The 18,133-nt window shown below is 37.5% G+C and overlaps 1 protein-coding gene across 1 annotated transcript in view; it reads left to right on the top strand.

The window, feature by feature from the left end:
* The first annotated feature begins 11,946 nt into the window (after nt 1–11,946).
* The window catches only part of LOC141394186 (uncharacterized), an 8,865-nt gene continuing 2,678 nt past the window's right edge, over nt 11,947–18,133 (top strand). The window contains exons 1-3 of the mRNA XM_073968159.1: nt 11,947–12,258; nt 12,334–12,564; nt 12,624–12,817. Of these exons, the coding sequence (XP_073824260.1) occupies nt 11,992–12,258; nt 12,334–12,564; nt 12,624–12,817 (692 nt within the window). The 5' untranslated portion in view covers nt 11,947–11,991. The remainder of the gene's footprint in view (nt 12,259–12,333; nt 12,565–12,623; nt 12,818–18,133) is intronic.

The raw sequence follows: 18,133 nt of genomic DNA, 5'->3' as shown, positions 1-18,133 counted from the left end.
AAGAGTAATACTTCCACAATCGTTGTCCCTTCACAAAAACCTTGTGAACCAGCCAGCGGGTCTCAAGAGAAACCTTGCACATCCAAGCAGGGTGACAGTGCGTTGCGACGGACAGTTCCGGATGACCTGAGAGTGGTCATCATTGACAAGGCTGACCCCAATGGAAGGATCAGCACAAGTCATTGGTTGCAAATCGAGGGTCATCTTAGAGACGTCCTCATCTCAGACGAGGTGGATCGCAGTAAAGTGAGACTCGGTCAGTCTGCCCCCTATTAGGGGGTCATGGTTGTTAACTGCGAGAATAAGGAATCTGCAGATTTCCTTAGATCTACGGTTAACAACCTTGATCCTCTTTGGGAGGGGAGTGATTTGGCTGCTGTCAGCATTGCTGAGATTCCGTGTGGGATGGTGACTTCAGAATGGATCCCCCCTCCATCTATGGAGCTGGACAAAATACTGAAGTTAGTCGAGAGGCAGAACGTCGGTCTTCAGATGGAGAACTGGAGAATTCTCAGCTCCTATCCGAAGAACGGCGGTCTTGTCATGCTTTGCAACGGATGTTAGCGGGGAAGCCTACTTACGTAGTCGAGAGGGGTTGCTTAACTTTGGATTGGGAAGGTTATGCTTCAAAATCCCAACAAAGCAACAGTAGGAGGTAGGCGACAGCAGCTCAGTGTGGTGCAGATTAATCTGCATCATTGTAAAGCTGTTGCTACCGAACTCTTACTCTCTCGACTTCCAAAATTGATATTGCTCTAGTCCAGGAGCCTTATTTATACAATAATAAGGTTGCTGGACTGAGTAATAACAACTACACTGTCCTCGCTGCCTCGAACGGAGACAAGGTGAGAACATGTGTAGTAGCAAAAAAGAACCTAAAATTAATGCTTCTCTCTAATTTCAGCAGAGGAGACATCACCACCATAAGGATGGACAGAGGGCATGGAAAACCCCTTATAATGGCCTCTGTCTATATGCCCTATGAAGACCCCGACCCACCCGGCGGTATCGTAAATAATCTAATGGACGAAATGGGGAGCACAGGCCACATCATTCTGGGATGCGATGCAAATGCTCATCACTTCCATTGGGGAAGCAGCGATACCAACACTAGGGGTGAGTCAATTTTCAAATTCATTCTGCAAAACAATTTAAGAATTTGTAATAGGGGTACCACACCCACTTTCCAAAATAGAGTTAGAGACGAAGTAATTGACATCACCCTAACTAATTTGGAAGACTCCGAAGCTATGGACTGGAAGGTATCTGAAAAGTGCTCTTTTTCAGATCACAAGATGATACTCTTCAAAGTCCCCATAAGTTCGGAGAAACAAAAACCATACAGGAATCCCAGGAGGACAGACTGGAACAATTACAGCTTACAAACGACTTCGGTGTTAAGCAATCCTCAAAGGCTGTCTACATCAAAGGAAGTCGAGGTTGCTGTAAGCGATCTAAGTAAGTCCCTCCTGAGGTGTTACGAGGATTCCTGCCCGATAACCTACCCTGGAAAGAAATCTCAGCCGGTATGGTGGAATAAAGACCTGGCCAGTCTTCGCAAGGCGGCCAGGAAATCATACAACAAAGCCAGCAAATCTTCTCTCAGTACAGATTGGGATACCTACAGGGTTAATTTCAATAAGTACAAGAGTGAAATTAAAAAGGCCAAACAGAGATCTTGGGCTTGCTTCGCTGAGTCTATAGAAGGAGTTAACGAAGCTGCCAGGTTTCGTAAGATTCTATCCAAGGATCCCAAACCCATGGGTAGCATCAAACGAGAAAACGGCACGTGGACTAACTCTGGTCTAGAGACTCTAAATCTGCTGTCTGAAGTACATTTTCCAGGCTGTACAGACCTAGAGAGTGACTCGCAACGAACGAGTCACAATCAGGGCTGTACGGTACAGGACCAGCAACTGATTGACAGCTTAACTAGCATCCCAAGAATAAAATGGGCGATAGACAGCTTCCAACCCTATAAATCTCCTGGACCGGATGGCATTATACCGGCTATGTTGCAGAATGCAGCTGACTCGGTACTGGCAACCATAAAGGAAATTTACATGGCCTGCCTGCGTCTGTCGTACATACCTAACTCATGGAAGGAGGTAACGGTGACTTACATTCCCAAAGCTGGGAAGCCTAGTCACACACTACCTAAGGACTATAGACCTATTAGTCTTTCTTCCTTCCTCCTTAGAACTCTAGAGAGACTACTCGACCACGACATACGGTCTCATCTAGATTCCAATACTATAAGCAACTCGCAGCACGCCTATATTAAAGGCAAGTCGGTGGACACCGCCTTACACGAGGTGGTTGGATATATTGAGAGGAATATGGAGGGTTCGTGCTTCACACTTGCAGCCTTCCTCGATATAGAGGGAGCCTTCAACAATGTGAAGCTGGAATCCATTCATAATTCGCTCACTAACGCAGGAGTTTCCTCTATCCTTGTTAGGTGGGTTGATAAAATGCTGAAGAGCAGAATCATCAACTCCCATCTAGGAGAAAGTTCCGTAAGGAAAAAGGTTTGCAGGGGTACGCCTCAAGGAGGAGTTTTATCACCCCTCCTCTAGCTCCTTGTAATAAACGAAATTCTTGTGAATTTCAACCAACTAAGGACGAAGGTGGTAGCCTATGCTTACGATGTTGTTATCCTCATAAGCGGCAAATTCTTGTCGACCATATCAGACCTTATGCGGTGTGCTTTAGTGCAGCTGTCTCGCTGGGCTCGCACCAATGGACTTGGTGTGAATCCAACGAAGACCGAGCTCGTACTCTACACGAAGAAGCGCAAAATTCCCGATTTCCCGCTACCAGAGCTGGATGGTGTTGCCCTAAAACTCTCATCGGAAGCCAAATACCTCGGTGTTATCCTGGACCAACGCTTAAATTGGAAAAGGAATCCAAGCAAAATTTTATGGAAGTGGTTCCATGAGATGCCATGATTTCACTGGATCTTTTGCATTGGTTCTAATGAAGTCGTGAAAGATCCGATCTTTTCATCAGCATTTGAAACCATTCGAAGGAAGTCGTGAAAGATCCGATCGTTTCATCAGCATTTGAACCAATTCAAAGGAAGTCGTGGTAGATCCGATCTTTTCCTTAGCATTTGAACCCATTCCATCGATCCAATAGAGATTAATTTTGTGTTTTTATTTTTACACATGTATTTATTCTTTTATTTATCTAAATATGTACGTTTAAAGCAATGTAAGATTTATTATGCTAGGAAGTCCCAATCATTGAGCTAAAAGTAAAGTCGGACTGCAGTCTTTGGTATTAGTCGTGTTTCTTTACATGCCTGAGGTTACCTGTTTTTACCCGCAAAGTGTTTCCTTACTTTTAAAAGCATACAATTTATTTGAGAGCAGTTCACCACTTTTACCATTTTTGCAACAATTACCATTTTTAAAAGTAAAGGAACATACCAATTATAAAAGTTTCCTTGCCTGCTCTAGAGAACCCTGCTCAACAAGTCGATTTGTAGATCCCTACAAAACAACAAAAATTTCCAAAACGTTGTAAAATAAAATTCACGAAATAGTAATCTGCAGTTGGAGTCAATGTCGAAATCTGCACTGCTCTGATGGGAAGTAAAATCCTTTTGTAAGATGAATCAAAACCTGTTGCGGAGGATGTAAACTCTGTTGCGTGCAGCGGCGGTGTTTAGACTGCAACAGCTGGGACGGCCGGAAGTCAAGTTTCTCACTTAAATTTACAACCTGTCGCTTGCCAAACACATCGTTCCCGAAGTCTGGAAAATAGGCCAGCTACTGAAGCCCGAAAAGGATGCCAGCAAAGGTGAATCTTGAAACCCGATTTTACTTTTGTCGCCCGTAGCAAGGACCCTTGTGGCTATAGTTCTTCCAACATCAGAAATAACTTTCCAGTTGCCGATCAATAGCATAGGATCCGTAAGCAGCACAACAACTGCGCTGAAGGCCATCTCCATCTCCATATTAGCAGAGGACTCACTCAGAGCAAGCCGTGCTCATAATCTAGAAAGAGAAGTGTAACGTTACAAGAGAGAACCTCTTGATCAACAAGCCTTTCAACCAGGTTTAAGTAGCATTCACAAGAATGCAGTCGCAGATGCAGTAAACAGTTATCGTGTGAATGCGGTCCTTGGAGAACATCCACCATCTATCGCAGCTGAGAAGCGCCAGCTGTCAGGACAAACCAGAGTAGTTTTGGGCAGTGTTCGAAAATAAACACTATGGAATCGTACCGTACCGTTCTGTACCGTACCAAGGTGGATAGGTACGCTACGATAATGTACCGTACCGGTACACAAACACTAAAAAATATTTTAGGGATACTGTACCGGAGCACAACGAAAATCTTACTGTACCGACTGCGGTACACAACGATTTTTAGTGTACCGACTGCGGTACGCTACGATTTTTTAGTGAACCGACTGCGTTACAGTACGATTATCGTAGTGTACCACTGGTCGGTTCACTAAAACATAACGTACCGGTAATGTACCGCACGTGTGTTTTTTGTAAATTGTGATGAAAAATTATATGTTTGATGTTTTTGAGAATAAGGGCAAAAATAGTAACTAAAATTCAAGATTATATAAATTAAATGCACGAATGTGGTAAATTCGGTCGGTATACGAATTTTGAGAAAATTAGTGTAAAATATGAAATTAGCTAAAATTTCCAACCAATACATATTTTAATAAATTCTATAAGAAGTTTTAGTGAACCACCCTCTATTATAGTATTAGGTTTAAAACCCATATTATTAAAGTATGTATTTCTATTTACTCGCTTTGAGAAAATTTTATTATGGGCTCATTAGGGTCCTTGTAGTCAATGTACATATTAAAACACTGCTTTTTAAATATTATTTGTTCCCTAGTTAAATAACACTGTGATACAAAAGTGGACAAAATTTTTTTGCAGGATTTCTGATGCACAAATTTGGTTTTGTGGGAGTCCATAGAAGACGAAAATACCTTTGGTTTCTTTGGGTCACTTCGGGTTTTGATTTTATAACGGTAAATGTAGTGAAAAGTGGGCTTTCTTGGATTTTCAAATTTAAACGGACATTACTTCTTTTTTCCACAACCGATTTGCACACACTGTTTTTCATTATAAAGGGGAGAGTAATGCCTTTCGAATAAGCCATAGATTTTTAAAATCGGTTAATAAATGGCTAAGTAATTGTGGTTTAAGTGTGACAAAAACGCATTAAAAAACAGTAAAATGTTTTTGCTTGTGCTCTAGGCTGCGTAAACGACACCTAACAGTACAATTATTTACTGTTAGCAAGTAGGAAATTTAGTTGGCTTTCCAAAATGGGAAAAACCAACAAAATCCGTTGAAAAATGAATGCGTTATGGCATTTTTTGTGTTTCGACTTTTTGGTTTTTTTCATATTTTCCTTTATAAAAGATGGGTATCTTAGCATGTATGATTCTAATTGTGATTATCCTGCTTAACAATTACGCACAAGGTATCAATGATTTATAAAGGAAAATATGAAAAAAAAACCAAAAAGTTGAAACATAAAAAATGCCATAACGCATTCATTTTTCAACGGATTTTGTTGGTTTTTCCCATTTTGGAAAGCCAACTAAATTTCCTACTTGCTAACTGTAAATAATTGTACTGTTAGGTGTCATTTACGCAGCCTAGAGCATAAGGAAAAACATTTTACTGTTTTTTAATGCGTTTTTGTCACACTTAAACCACTATTAATTAGCCATTTGTTAACCAATTTTAAAAATCTATGGCTTGTTCGAAAGTCATTACTCTCCCCTTTATAATGAAAAACAGTGTGTGCAAATCGGTTGTGGAAAAAAGAAGTAATGTCCGTTTAAAGTTGAAAATCCAAGAAACCCCGTTTTTCGCTACATTTACCGTTATAAAATGAAAAACCGAAGTGACCCAAAGAAACCAAAGGTATTTTCGTCTTCTGTGGACTCCCACAAAACCGAATTTATGCATTAGAACCCCTGCAAATTTTCACTGTAGCACAGTGTAATTAGACAGTTTTTGCAAGTAAAAAGGGGTGATAATGCATGTGTCATAAAACCATTTCTATGAATGGAAAAGAATAACGTTAATATGTTGATGTCATAAGGATGTTTATTTGCGGCAAAAGTCAATTCATAGAAAGGTTATGTTTATTGTCCAATCCACATGAACAAACAAAACAGCCACAGTCGGATAACTAAAGATTGAGTCTCCAGCTAATATATTTTAAAATTTTAATATGTTCATTCTGTTGAAGTTTTAATGTTGATATGTTTGAATTAATTAAAATAAAATTGCATAAAACATAAAATCCGTTTGTAATAGGTAACAAAAAAAAATGGTAAGAATCATGGTACAATTACACAAGTAGTGGCATCGTAAAAATTTGAATATGTTATGTCAAAACTTTCATTATGTTGCTGGGGAAATAATAATAATAATAAAAATAATTTTTTTATAAAGTGATTTTACTTTTCATATTCGATCAGCTGGTGTGATACCACTACCTGGTAGTTCTGCCATGGTAAGAATATGAGAATAATGCCTCAAAAACTCAAACTTTCTGCTGGTAGAATACGTTTACGTTTGTCCATAATTTAGATAAGAACAGCTATAGATTGACAAGTGTACTTCATTTATTAATATATTTAGTAAATATCTTCTTTTCCCATATAACTGCCGATTTTCGGTATTTTAAAGATTTCTACCACATTATCCCACCGAAATGGCTTAGATTTGGTATCTAGTGTCCGTTGGGGTTATACATGCATTCCTATAAGAATTTTCGGTACAGGTCCACGTTTTTATATAGCCCCCATAGAACGGTTCCGCCGATATTGATTATTTTGAAGGTTGTAGCCACGTTATCCAACCGAATTAGTTGAAACTTGGCATTTAGTCTACGTTGGGAGTATAAAATATTCCGACGGAGAATTGTCTGCACAGGTTCATGTTTTGATATGACCCCCATAGAAATGTACCGCCCGAATTTTGCTAATTTTAGATAGAAAATAATAATAAAAACAATTATAAAATATTTTGTTGCACTTTGTTGCAGCTAAAACTTTACAAATTTGGTAAGAACTATATGTACTAAAAATAAAATAAAAAAATGTACGCGCCATCCCGCGACACTCCCTACTAAATAGCTTTAACAAAGTACAGAATATGAAAGAAAAGCGGATGTCACGTGATTTACATATGTGTAAAATCCGAGTTATAATAAATAACATATTATATAAAATATTTTTTACTCACCTGTCTTCACGAAAAGCTTTAAAATTACTTTGTAGGAAGACTGCATACGACGATCGCAAATTTACTACTAAAATATATTATAAAAACCAGTCCATAAATTGTGAACGTTATTCCGCTTTGGCTGATGTAAAACAAATTATTTTAACTGTCGTTAGATTCTGTGGACACCTTAGATCAATATTTTTTCCACTGTTCGTTTGGCCCAAAAAACATCAATGTGACACCAACACGTGCCTTATTACTTTATACAACTATTTTGGATATACATATGTATATAACACAATTATGGGGTCAGTTTATATAGTCTTCCATAATAAAACAAAAAACCATTAAAAATTTTACATTTTCTCATAATTCATAAAAACACATGTATGTTACATTACAGATATGTATATAATTTTCATTGTTCCAACAATTCGAACTACGAATTTTTACTGCTTCGTCCTTTTCAGTAGTACCACAAAGTAACAGGCAAAATTCTCGTTGATCGTCCACATTACCTTGCTATGAATAGATTTTCTGTTATTGGTGCCGCCAATAATAATGATTTTGCACGAGGGGATTTTTAACATCCTTATGACGTCAATTAGTAACCTCATACTGGCGTTATGATAAATACATTCCATATTGAAAAAATCATATAAAAATTTGTAATTTGGCTACAAATACTTTTAAATGTGTAAATAAACATAGCTTGGAAAAAAACTTTAGTGATGAACAGTACTGTTCGCTACAAACAAAATAGATGGGTATTTTTTGTTGGTACTGGTAATATTAATGTGGATTGTATAGCAAATATTAATTTTTTCTGAATAATCTTTTTCGAAAAAATGCTAATGACATCAAAATAGTAAAATTATTCTTTACACATTCATGTAAATGATTTTATAATTCACCATTTTTTTAACAACATTATATTTTCTAGTAATTTTCTCAATATTTATAAACGATTAAAATGTAATTAATTTATACAATATTGAATTTTATTTATTATTCTTGCCTTCTTTCCCAAGAAAGCATATAACAATTCATATTTCCTCATAATTAAAAAAAAACACATGTGTGGTACATTACCGGTACGTTATTTTTTTAGTGAACCGACCAGTGGTACACTACGATATTTTAGTGTACCGACTGCGGTACGCTACGATTTTTTAGTGTACCGACTGCGGTTCACTACGATTTTAGTTGTGCTCCGGTACGGTACGCTAAAATATTTTTTAGTGGTTGCGTACCGGTACGGTACACTAAAATATTTTTTAGTGATACCGTACCTGGTTCGGTACGTTATTTTAGTGTACTGTTTCTTTTCGAACACTGGTTTTGGGTCAATACGCTCGGGATGGTGCAGACGTCAAAATTCCTATAGGGCAAGTACTGATGACACCGTGGAAAACATCTGCCCAGCATACAGCACACTGCTCCTTTTCAATTGCCCTACCAATCCTGCTAAGAAACTTAAGTTTGCAGCTTTGTGGTTACAAACCATATTAATAACGAAATAGCCACATTCTTACGACTGATAGACCCAGAGTCAGATTAAGCAGAAAAATGAGAATACAAACATATTAACTACTGTTACAACAACGAGAACAAACTGCAATTATAGATGTAAACTTTATGATGATAAATAAATTATAGTTATTTCATTAATTCCTTTGAATTAATAAAATAAAAAAAATGAAAATCATTTTTCAATACAGCATTTTCCATTTTCCGAACAAGACGTAAAAATTACATGCCAAAGGGTTGGTGAAAATGACATGCCATAGATTAGTGAAAATGCTATTCTTGTGAATTGGCATGCCAAAGGATTGGTATAGATGCCATGCCAAAGAATTGTTGAAGATGCCATTCCATCGAGTTAGTAAAGATGACATGCTTAGGATCTGAAAATGGATTGCATCTTTTGGGGTCACGTCTTGTAAAAAGAATGAGTGAAGATGCTGAAAAAATGACATTCCATTTCACTTGCACCCATTCTTGAATAGCATCTTTGGCATCGAACATTTTGCTGGGATACTGTGGAGAGGGTTAAGAGGGGTTTTATGGCACTCTATTCCTGTAAGAACTTTATTGGTAAAAGTTGGGGTCTCAAACCAAAGATCATACACTGGTTGTATGATACCGTGGTGCTCCCAATTCTTACGTATGGTGGGCTGGTCTGGTGGCATGCACTCGGGAACAGTGCACTTCTGTCCAAATTATCTAGTGTTCAAAGAGCCGCATCACTGCTAATCTCTGGTGCCATTAGAAGTACACCTAAAGCCGCCCTGAATGTAATACTTGATCTCCAACCTCTGGACATCACTATCAACTTTCAGGCGGCGAGGACGGCTTTCAGGCTCAGAGAGGCAGGTATGTGGCAGTGTTCACGATTTGGACATGCAAAGGTCCTCTTCCCCTTCACCGATTTACTTGAGTTCAGTGGATCCGATCACATCGGTGATTACATACCCACTGCACTCAACTTCAACCAAATCAACGTCACAATCCCAAGCAGAGATGCCTGGTCTAGTGGTAGCCCTCCTCTTGGTGGTCTGCCCATCTACACAGACGGTTCAAAGATGGAGGATGGCACAGGTGCCGGGGTCTTCTGCGAAAACCCACAAATTAAGCAATCCTTCAAACTCAACGATAACTGCAGCGTCTTTCAGGCAGAGATTTCAATTAGGAAAGCAGCGGAGATGGTCAAAGAACATGGGAGTATCCTTAAAGGACCGGTGACTATTTTTGTCGATAGTCAAGCGGCCCTTAAGGCTCTCAAGTCATGGACCATAAACTCAAAAGCTATCCTCGACTGCAAAAACGCTCTGCTTGAAGTACGCGACTTCGTTGGTCTTTGCTGGGTTCGAGGACACAGTGATATAAAGGGAAACGAAGAGGCGGATACTAGCACGGGGTGGCTCTCAGTCGACTGACCTACCAGTTGAGTCATCTATCAGACCACCAAAGTGCTACTACATCCGGAAACTTCGCGGTTACTTCCTTGAGAAGGCGGGGCAAAGATGGCAAATGGAAACTGGCTGTAAGGTATCCAAGGCAATCTGGCCCAGCTATTCTCAGCATAGAACCAACTCTCTTTTCTCACTAAATAAGTTAGGGATAAAGACCACTGTAGGTCTCATTACCAGTCACAACATGGTCAGGTCCCTAACTTATAGATGGGACAACAGTAGTGTAGACTACTGTAGGCTATGTCAAGATCCAGAAGAAACAGAGACGGTCGAACATCTACTATGTAGGTGCCCCTCGTTATTCACGAAGAGACATCGATTCTTCGGTAGATATGAGATAAATACTCTGACTTTCTTCTCCGACATAGACCCCATCTACTTGTACCAATATGCCAAAAATTTCACATCCATTATCGCAGCATCAACTATACACTCAACTTCACAACAAATCCGCAATAGTCCAGCATCTATCATCATCACATATAGCCCAACCAAAATACACAGTTTCTTTAAGGATGATCACAATGGACCTCAAGGTCTCCGAGTGAAGTAGCTGCCAACAACGGTAGCTGCGCGTCCTAAAACCAAACCAAACCCAACTCTAGCGAAATGATGAAAGCGACATTCAGACACACATACTTGATTGTTTAGCAACTCAATAAGCTAACATCACATACTTGGAATATACTGCGGTGGATGTTTGAATCAACTACCAAACGTTTGCTGTGTTATGGTACGGTTTCGCTTTCTATGAGTTGTTGCAAAGTTGAGAACTTTTCATTTTTCGTTTTGTACGCACTCACGAATGTAAACAAAACGAAACTAAACAACTAGTTCGGTCAACTTGGGTTATGTTTCGTTTTGTTTTGTTCTTATGGAAAATACGAAACGAAACGTTTGCAAACGTTTATAAAGTTTTTCCGTACGCTGGTTTCATCTATCTTCCATCTATGTCTATAAAATAGGAATTTGCTTGCACGGGGGATAATAGGATTCTCTTTCAGCTTATATATTCTTTTGTACAAGTCCCGTTCGGTCCGTTTAACACTTTTTTTGTTGTATTTTACAGCCAGTTTTTGTATGTCAAAAGAAGAATGTGTGCGAATGAAACACGCCCGAACTTTAGTTTTCGAAATAAGTTTACCTTTGCTTTTGCTTCAAAACAAAAAACAAATTTGAAAAACACACAAGAGTTTGGACGTATTTCTTTCGCACACATTCTTCTTTCGACATACAGAAACAGGCTGATAAATTGAACTCTTTTTAATCATTACAGGGATTCACTTTCGAGTCCCTTTCTGTAGTGCGATTCTCTAACTCATTTTTTGAGTTACCGACAAAAATAGGTAAAATAAAAACGCAAAATTATGAACGAAAAGTTCAAATAAAAGTTGACCACACTATTGCTATCGGTAGAACTTTACGACTATTTTTTATTCGTCGCTAACTTACCGAAAAATATCGTTAATTACCGAATTTATAAGCATTTTAATTTTACCGATTTATGTCGGTAACTCGAAAAATGTATTAGAGAATCGCACTACTGATCTTACAAGCGACTTAATCAGTTTTTGATCACCAAAAGGACTCTAAAAAGAATCCGCAATGTGATTTTGAAAAAAAAAACAATCTTCCAAATGTAGGGATGTGTATAAATAAACATTGCCTTGACCATAGTAGTAAAAGTAAAACTGCTTATCATATTTTCTACTTTAATTCAAATATTTTGAAAAATTTTGTTTTTTTTTATTTTTGAAAATTTATAACGAACATTTATAACCATGTCTAAATTAAGATGCAAAAAGCCACGATTGGATCTTAATCATAAATTCAATGGTGGAAAGAAATCTCCGAACATTTGTGATTTACCACCAGAAATTTTGGAAACAATTTTTGGGTATGTCAATATTTGGCACCATAACCGAATACGTGAAACATCAAGACGCCTTAGAGACATTGATGATCTCTATATCAGACATGAATTTGAAAAATCCTTTACCAAAGAGGTTGCTGCCGATCCCAACAGTTACGGAAGTGCAGTTCTAAGGGTATTAATACAACGCATATAAAATGTACGTATGTATGTATGTAATTTTATTAATTTTAAATCATTTATTTTATAGAGCATACGTCAAGCCACAGAAGTTTATGTGCATTCTGGATTTGAGTCTGTTTTCTGTGGTTGTATTTTACCAATGTTGCGTAGTTCATACAAAAACCCATTTGGCCCTCAAATTAATCTTGTGAGAAAGTTCTTAATACATTTCTATAATATAATTGAGGACAAAATTGGCGATCCTATGTCTCAAAAATCCAGACTTTTGAACAACTTAACGATGATGCGATTTTTCAAGGTTCGAAATAAGTTCAGTTGTAATTTAGAGTTTATTTTAATTCGCGCCTTTCCTAAAAGTCTTTTGATAGATGTGTCATTATATCATCCACCGATATGCCTTCACACTGGCGGGTTGTTATTGAATTGGAAGGTCCCTGGCTAGGTATGCTGTGGAATTCAAAGCATCGTACACCAGACGAATTTTGCAAAAATCATTTATTGGTTATACTCACGGAAATGCTAATAGCTAATATAACGGGCAAAGCATTCAAGTAAGTTCCAACTGTTTGTATATGTACACTAGCTAAACCTGTTGCGTTCCGCTAAAATATAAAGGATAAAATATAAAAATATAAAGGAATAACTAACTAATGCTTTAATGAACATAAGATACGAAAGCGTTCAGTGCTGTGTATGGTGCATGAAATCGACGAAAATATACAGTGACACAGAAAAGTATACATACACCCTACAAAAATGCAGTTAACGCTAAATCGTTGGGTTTTTTACAGCAACAAGTGCACTGTGTGGCTCCTTGGTGACAAAATAACCATAATTACACAAATTTATTTTAATCTAATACGTATATTTAATACAATTAAAGAAATTAAATTTTCACAACACAGAAAAGTATACATACATCCCAAGGAAATACGAGTATTATCGTAAAATTTATGGAATTAGTAGCAAAATTTATATATTTTTAGTTTTGGCGAATGTCTCTGGGTGTCTGAGATATATTTTAGAGAAAACAAATATTTTTTGGGGGTTTAATGCAGTTATTTAAGGTCGGACTTCTTGTATAGCTCATTAAACCTGACCCTTGCTTAATTCTTTGCGTTTTTAGGTATTGTACTTTATAACAAGTAAGAACGGCGTTAAGTTCGGCCGGGCCGAACTTGTTATACCCTCCACCACAAGTTGTATTGAAGTAAAATGGAATAATTAGTTTCCTTTCGTGTATGAAAATTTCAGCAAACGAAACGTGGACCTATACCGACGAATTTTAGTCAGAAATGGGGCAATATTAAAGCGTGGACCTGTACAGACATATTTCTGGCGCACAGTTTTATATCATATTGAAGACTAAATAACAAATTTCAGCCATTTTGGTGGAATATTGAAGACACAACCTTCAAAATACGAAAAATCGGGAGGTGCCTTTCCATAGGGCTATATGAAGGCGTGGACCTATACCGACAAATTTAAAGGGGAAGTTTGAGTACCCCAACGAAGTCTAAATACCAAATTTCAGCCATTTCGGTTGAATATTGAGGCCACAACGTTCAAAATACCGAAAATCGAGAGGCACCGTTCTATGGGGGCTATATGAAGGCATGGACCAATACCGACAAAATTCTGGGGGAAAGTTTTATACCACCAACGTAGACTAAGTACCAAATTTCAGCCATTTCGGTGTGATAATGAATCTGAAACCTTCAAGATACCGAAAATCGGGAGGTACCGTTCTATGGGGGCTATATGAAGGTGTGGACCGATACCGACAAAATTCTGGGGGAAAGTTTTATACCCCTAAAGAAGACTACGTACCAAATTTCAGCCATTTTGGTAGGATAATGAGGCTAAAACCTGAAAAATACCGAAAATCGGGAGGTACCGTTCTATGGGGGATATATGAAGGTGTGGACCGATACCGACAAAATTCTGGAGAAAAGTTTTTTACCCCTAAAGAAGACTACGTACCAAATTTCAGCCATTTTGATACGATAAAGAAGCAAAAACCTTCAAAATACCGAACATCGGGAGGTACCGTTCTATGGGGGCTATATGAAGGTGTGAACCGATACCGACAAAATGCTGGAGGAAAGTTTTATACCCCTAAAGAAGACTACGTACCCAATTTCAGCCATTTTGGTAGGATAATGAAGCTAAAACCTTAAAAATACCGAAAATCGGGAGGTACCGTTCTATGGGGGCTATATCAAAACGTGGACCGATATATCCCATTTTCAATACCAACCATCCTGCAAGTAATAAAAACTTCTGTACCAAATTTTGACTCTCTATCTTTAAAATTGCGAGCTGTATCTTGATTTCAACAGACAGACAGACGGACGGACGGACATGGTCAAATCGACATAGAATTTTATGCTGATCAATAATATATATCGTCTGCTCCGTCGGAAAAGGTCGTAAGTCCCTTTCAATAAATTTTTCAGCAGGAAGAAAAAACATTACAGCGCTTTCTGTATTAAAGATTTTATTATGGTGGTAAAGGCAGTATTTTTCGTTTATTTATTCCGCTTCAATACCTGCCCAGCAAAAATACTCATTACAAATTGGCCTACTTTCTCATTATTTTAACATGGGCATGTCATAGGGAGTAAGTATTTACTTTTTGGCCACTAAAAAGTAGATAAATAAGTAGTTACTCCCTGGTTACTTCAAGTCGTAACTACTTATTTAAGTAATTATGTATTTACTTTTAAGTGCCAACAAATAAGTACTTACTCCCAATGACATGCCCGTGTTAAAATAATGAGAAAGTAGGCCAATTTGTAATGAGTATTTTTGCTGGGTGTACTTTGTTTGATAAAATTCCGTTGCGTTTGGGAGATAATTGGATGTCTTTGGACTTACGACCTTTTCCTTGTACAATTTTGTATTTTTGTAGGGACTTACGACCTTTTCCTACAATTTACGGACGTTTTTAAAATAAAATATTTATACTTTACAAAACAATGTGGAAAGGGTATTATAAGGTTGTTTTGTCCAATATTCGTGTAACATCGCGAAGTATTCGCCGTAGACCCCCTCCCCTTGCCATTTTTTCATATCTGACGAGATAAAGCGATCTAGCTATGTGCTTCCGTCCAACTATTAACAATTGTAATAAAACTCCAGGCCTCAATTTTGGACCGATCGTCACGAAATTTTGTGGAGAGGTCGGATTCCGACCAGAAGTGACCCCTTTAGATGTTGGTTATGATCGAAAGGTGTGAAATGGACCAAACCCACAATTTTTACCCGACTTTGTAGCTGTTCTGTAGATCGCAGTAATATTCCGACGAAGCGAAATTTTAAGAATGATTTGAGTTTAAGACAGAGAATAAGCTTGCAATTTAACATGGTGATGAGATAATTATTAGCGCGTTTAATGGAAGAAAACTTTTGTGTGAAATCTAATATATAAAAGAAAATGTGTGTATGTTTGTATGTTCCGCATAGACTCAAAAACGGCTAAACCGATGTTTTTTGAAAATTTCAGAGAATATACAAGAAACAACCGAGGTGAAAATACGCTTTATATTTTTTGAATTTCGGAGGGGGTGGGGGCAGGTCCTATTTTTTAAAAAACGCATTTAGTCTGCTTCATAAACGAAAGGAAACTAGTTGAAGTAAAATTCAATACAACTCATGGTGGAGGGTATAAGAAGTTCGGTCTGGCCGAATTTAACGAAGTTCTTACTAGTTATTGATATTCACTTGAATATCCCAACTAATTTGCGATGCAAAAAAATTTAATTGACATAAGAAAAGGTAACATAAACTGTTACCTGTAACGTGGACCGGTTCGGCTAATATTTAATATAAAACATGACACGTTGTACTTATGACCTTGTATTTTTGCCTTACGACCTTTTCCTTCAATTAAATTTCATGATTAATTCCGTGGTACGTGGTTTCTTAGCTACATTGTAATCCCAAATAGTGTCCTTTTTGTCTTCCCAAGTATTTCTGCCCCAACTCACTGCATCTTTTGTTTTTGTCTGCAAACCATGTAGAATCTTCAGCATGTAATGCCTTCCTGCGTTAAGGAAGTTTATCATCAGAGCTTTCAGAATCACCGTGAAAACCATAGGGAACTAGACCCATGACACAATCGTCTAATTCCATTCCAAATTCATACTGCTCTTTGTTAGCAAGAACCGTGATGCCTTCTTAGTTTAATAACATTTCAATCAATTATTATTTTAGAATCATTTAATAATATAAACATTGCACTTACCCGTCCGTTAGAAGCTATTACTTTATTGAATTCAGAATACAAACTAATCTCGTTATGTGAATAAATGTCCCTAGAGAAACCACAAATTAGCAGTTGATAAAGTTATGTAAGATATACGACAGTAAAAACAGTATAAATTTTGATTTTTTTTTTACAAATTTTTCAACATATGAGGTATTTGAACACATACAGCATCCTAATTTGTATCAATGAAAATACCAGAAGTCCATCTTTCATAATCAGTTCGCTTATAGGGGAAAATAGATTTCAAATGTAAATTTTCGTTGCAATATAGAAATTATCAGATTTTTGTTCAAAAGTTTGGTCCACAGCTCCGCCAAATATCATCCGATTATCATCCAAAGGTGTAGGCTAGTTCTTTACATTGTACCCCAACCATGGATGACGTTAAACATAATATCTGAACTACATTAGCTGTAGTATTATTTTAAAGTTTCCATTTTCTTGTGGACTTACGACCTTTTCGTACTCAAATTTATACGTTTTGTGGACTTCGACCTTTTCCGACAAGGGCAAAACATATAGAAAAACGCGACATGCTACCATTTTCTTTGTATCATACGACGTGTTTTGACTTGTACTACCATCCTGTAACAAAAACGCGATTTCCAAAAAAGTGGACTTACGACCTTTTCCGACGGAGCAGACGATATACTTTATAGGGTCTCCGACGAATATTTCGATGTGTTACAAACGGAATGACAAATTTAATTATACTCTCCATATGGTGGAGGGTATAAAAAGCACAAAATTAGTTTCATATTGCAAATCTTGAGACCCTAGAAAGCTTTGGAGTTGTTATTGAGCAAAATATTCCTTCCTGGACGTCGATTAATACACGTTTTTCCTCAAATTTCTCAGGAAGTTAATATATTCCGCGTAATTCCTGGCGCAAATTACATACAAAAGGCATTGAATTACCTTGCAATATGGTCCGAAACAATCCTTGTTCATTAATTGAATCAGAAATGTGAAATATTTTGTTACAAACCTGTTCCCAAAGCTTCCAAAGCAACAAAATATAAGCACTACCAAAAAAGCATGAAATTTGTACTGTGAACAATGTCGTTTTCGTATTATGATCATTACCGTCACTATAGTGGCGAAACGTTTCGTATAATTGTACATTTCTGAGTCAATTGATGCCCAAGGATTGTATCGGACCATATTACAAGGCAATTCAACACCTTTTGTATGTAATTTGCGCCAGGAATTTCGCGGAACTTCCTGAGAAATTTTAAGGAAAAACGTGTATTAATCGACGGCCAGGAAGGAATATTTTGCTCAATAACAACTCCAAAGCTTTCTAGGGTCTCAAGATTTGCAATATGAAACTAATTTTGTGCTTGTCACCAAGGAGCCACGCAGTGCACTTGTTGCTGTAAAAACCCCAACGATTTAGCCTAAACTGCATTTTTGTAGGATGTATGTATACTTTTCTGTGTCACTGTATATGGGAGCTACATCCACATCTGAACCGATTTCAATATAATTTGGCATACTTGGGCCTAATTACGTGATTCGATATCGAGTTGTTTCGACCCGAGTACTCAAAGTTGGGATGACAACATTCGTTATCGAGTAAAATTATCGAGAA

The sequence above is a fragment of the Musca autumnalis genome, unplaced genomic scaffold (assembly GCF_047663935.1).
Source record: "Musca autumnalis isolate F117 unplaced genomic scaffold, ASM4766393v1 scaffold_2, whole genome shotgun sequence".
NCBI lineage: Eukaryota > Metazoa > Arthropoda > Insecta > Diptera > Muscidae > Musca > Musca autumnalis.
Note: the sequence above shows the minus strand (reverse complement) of the source record. Positions and strands in the feature narration are given on the sequence as shown.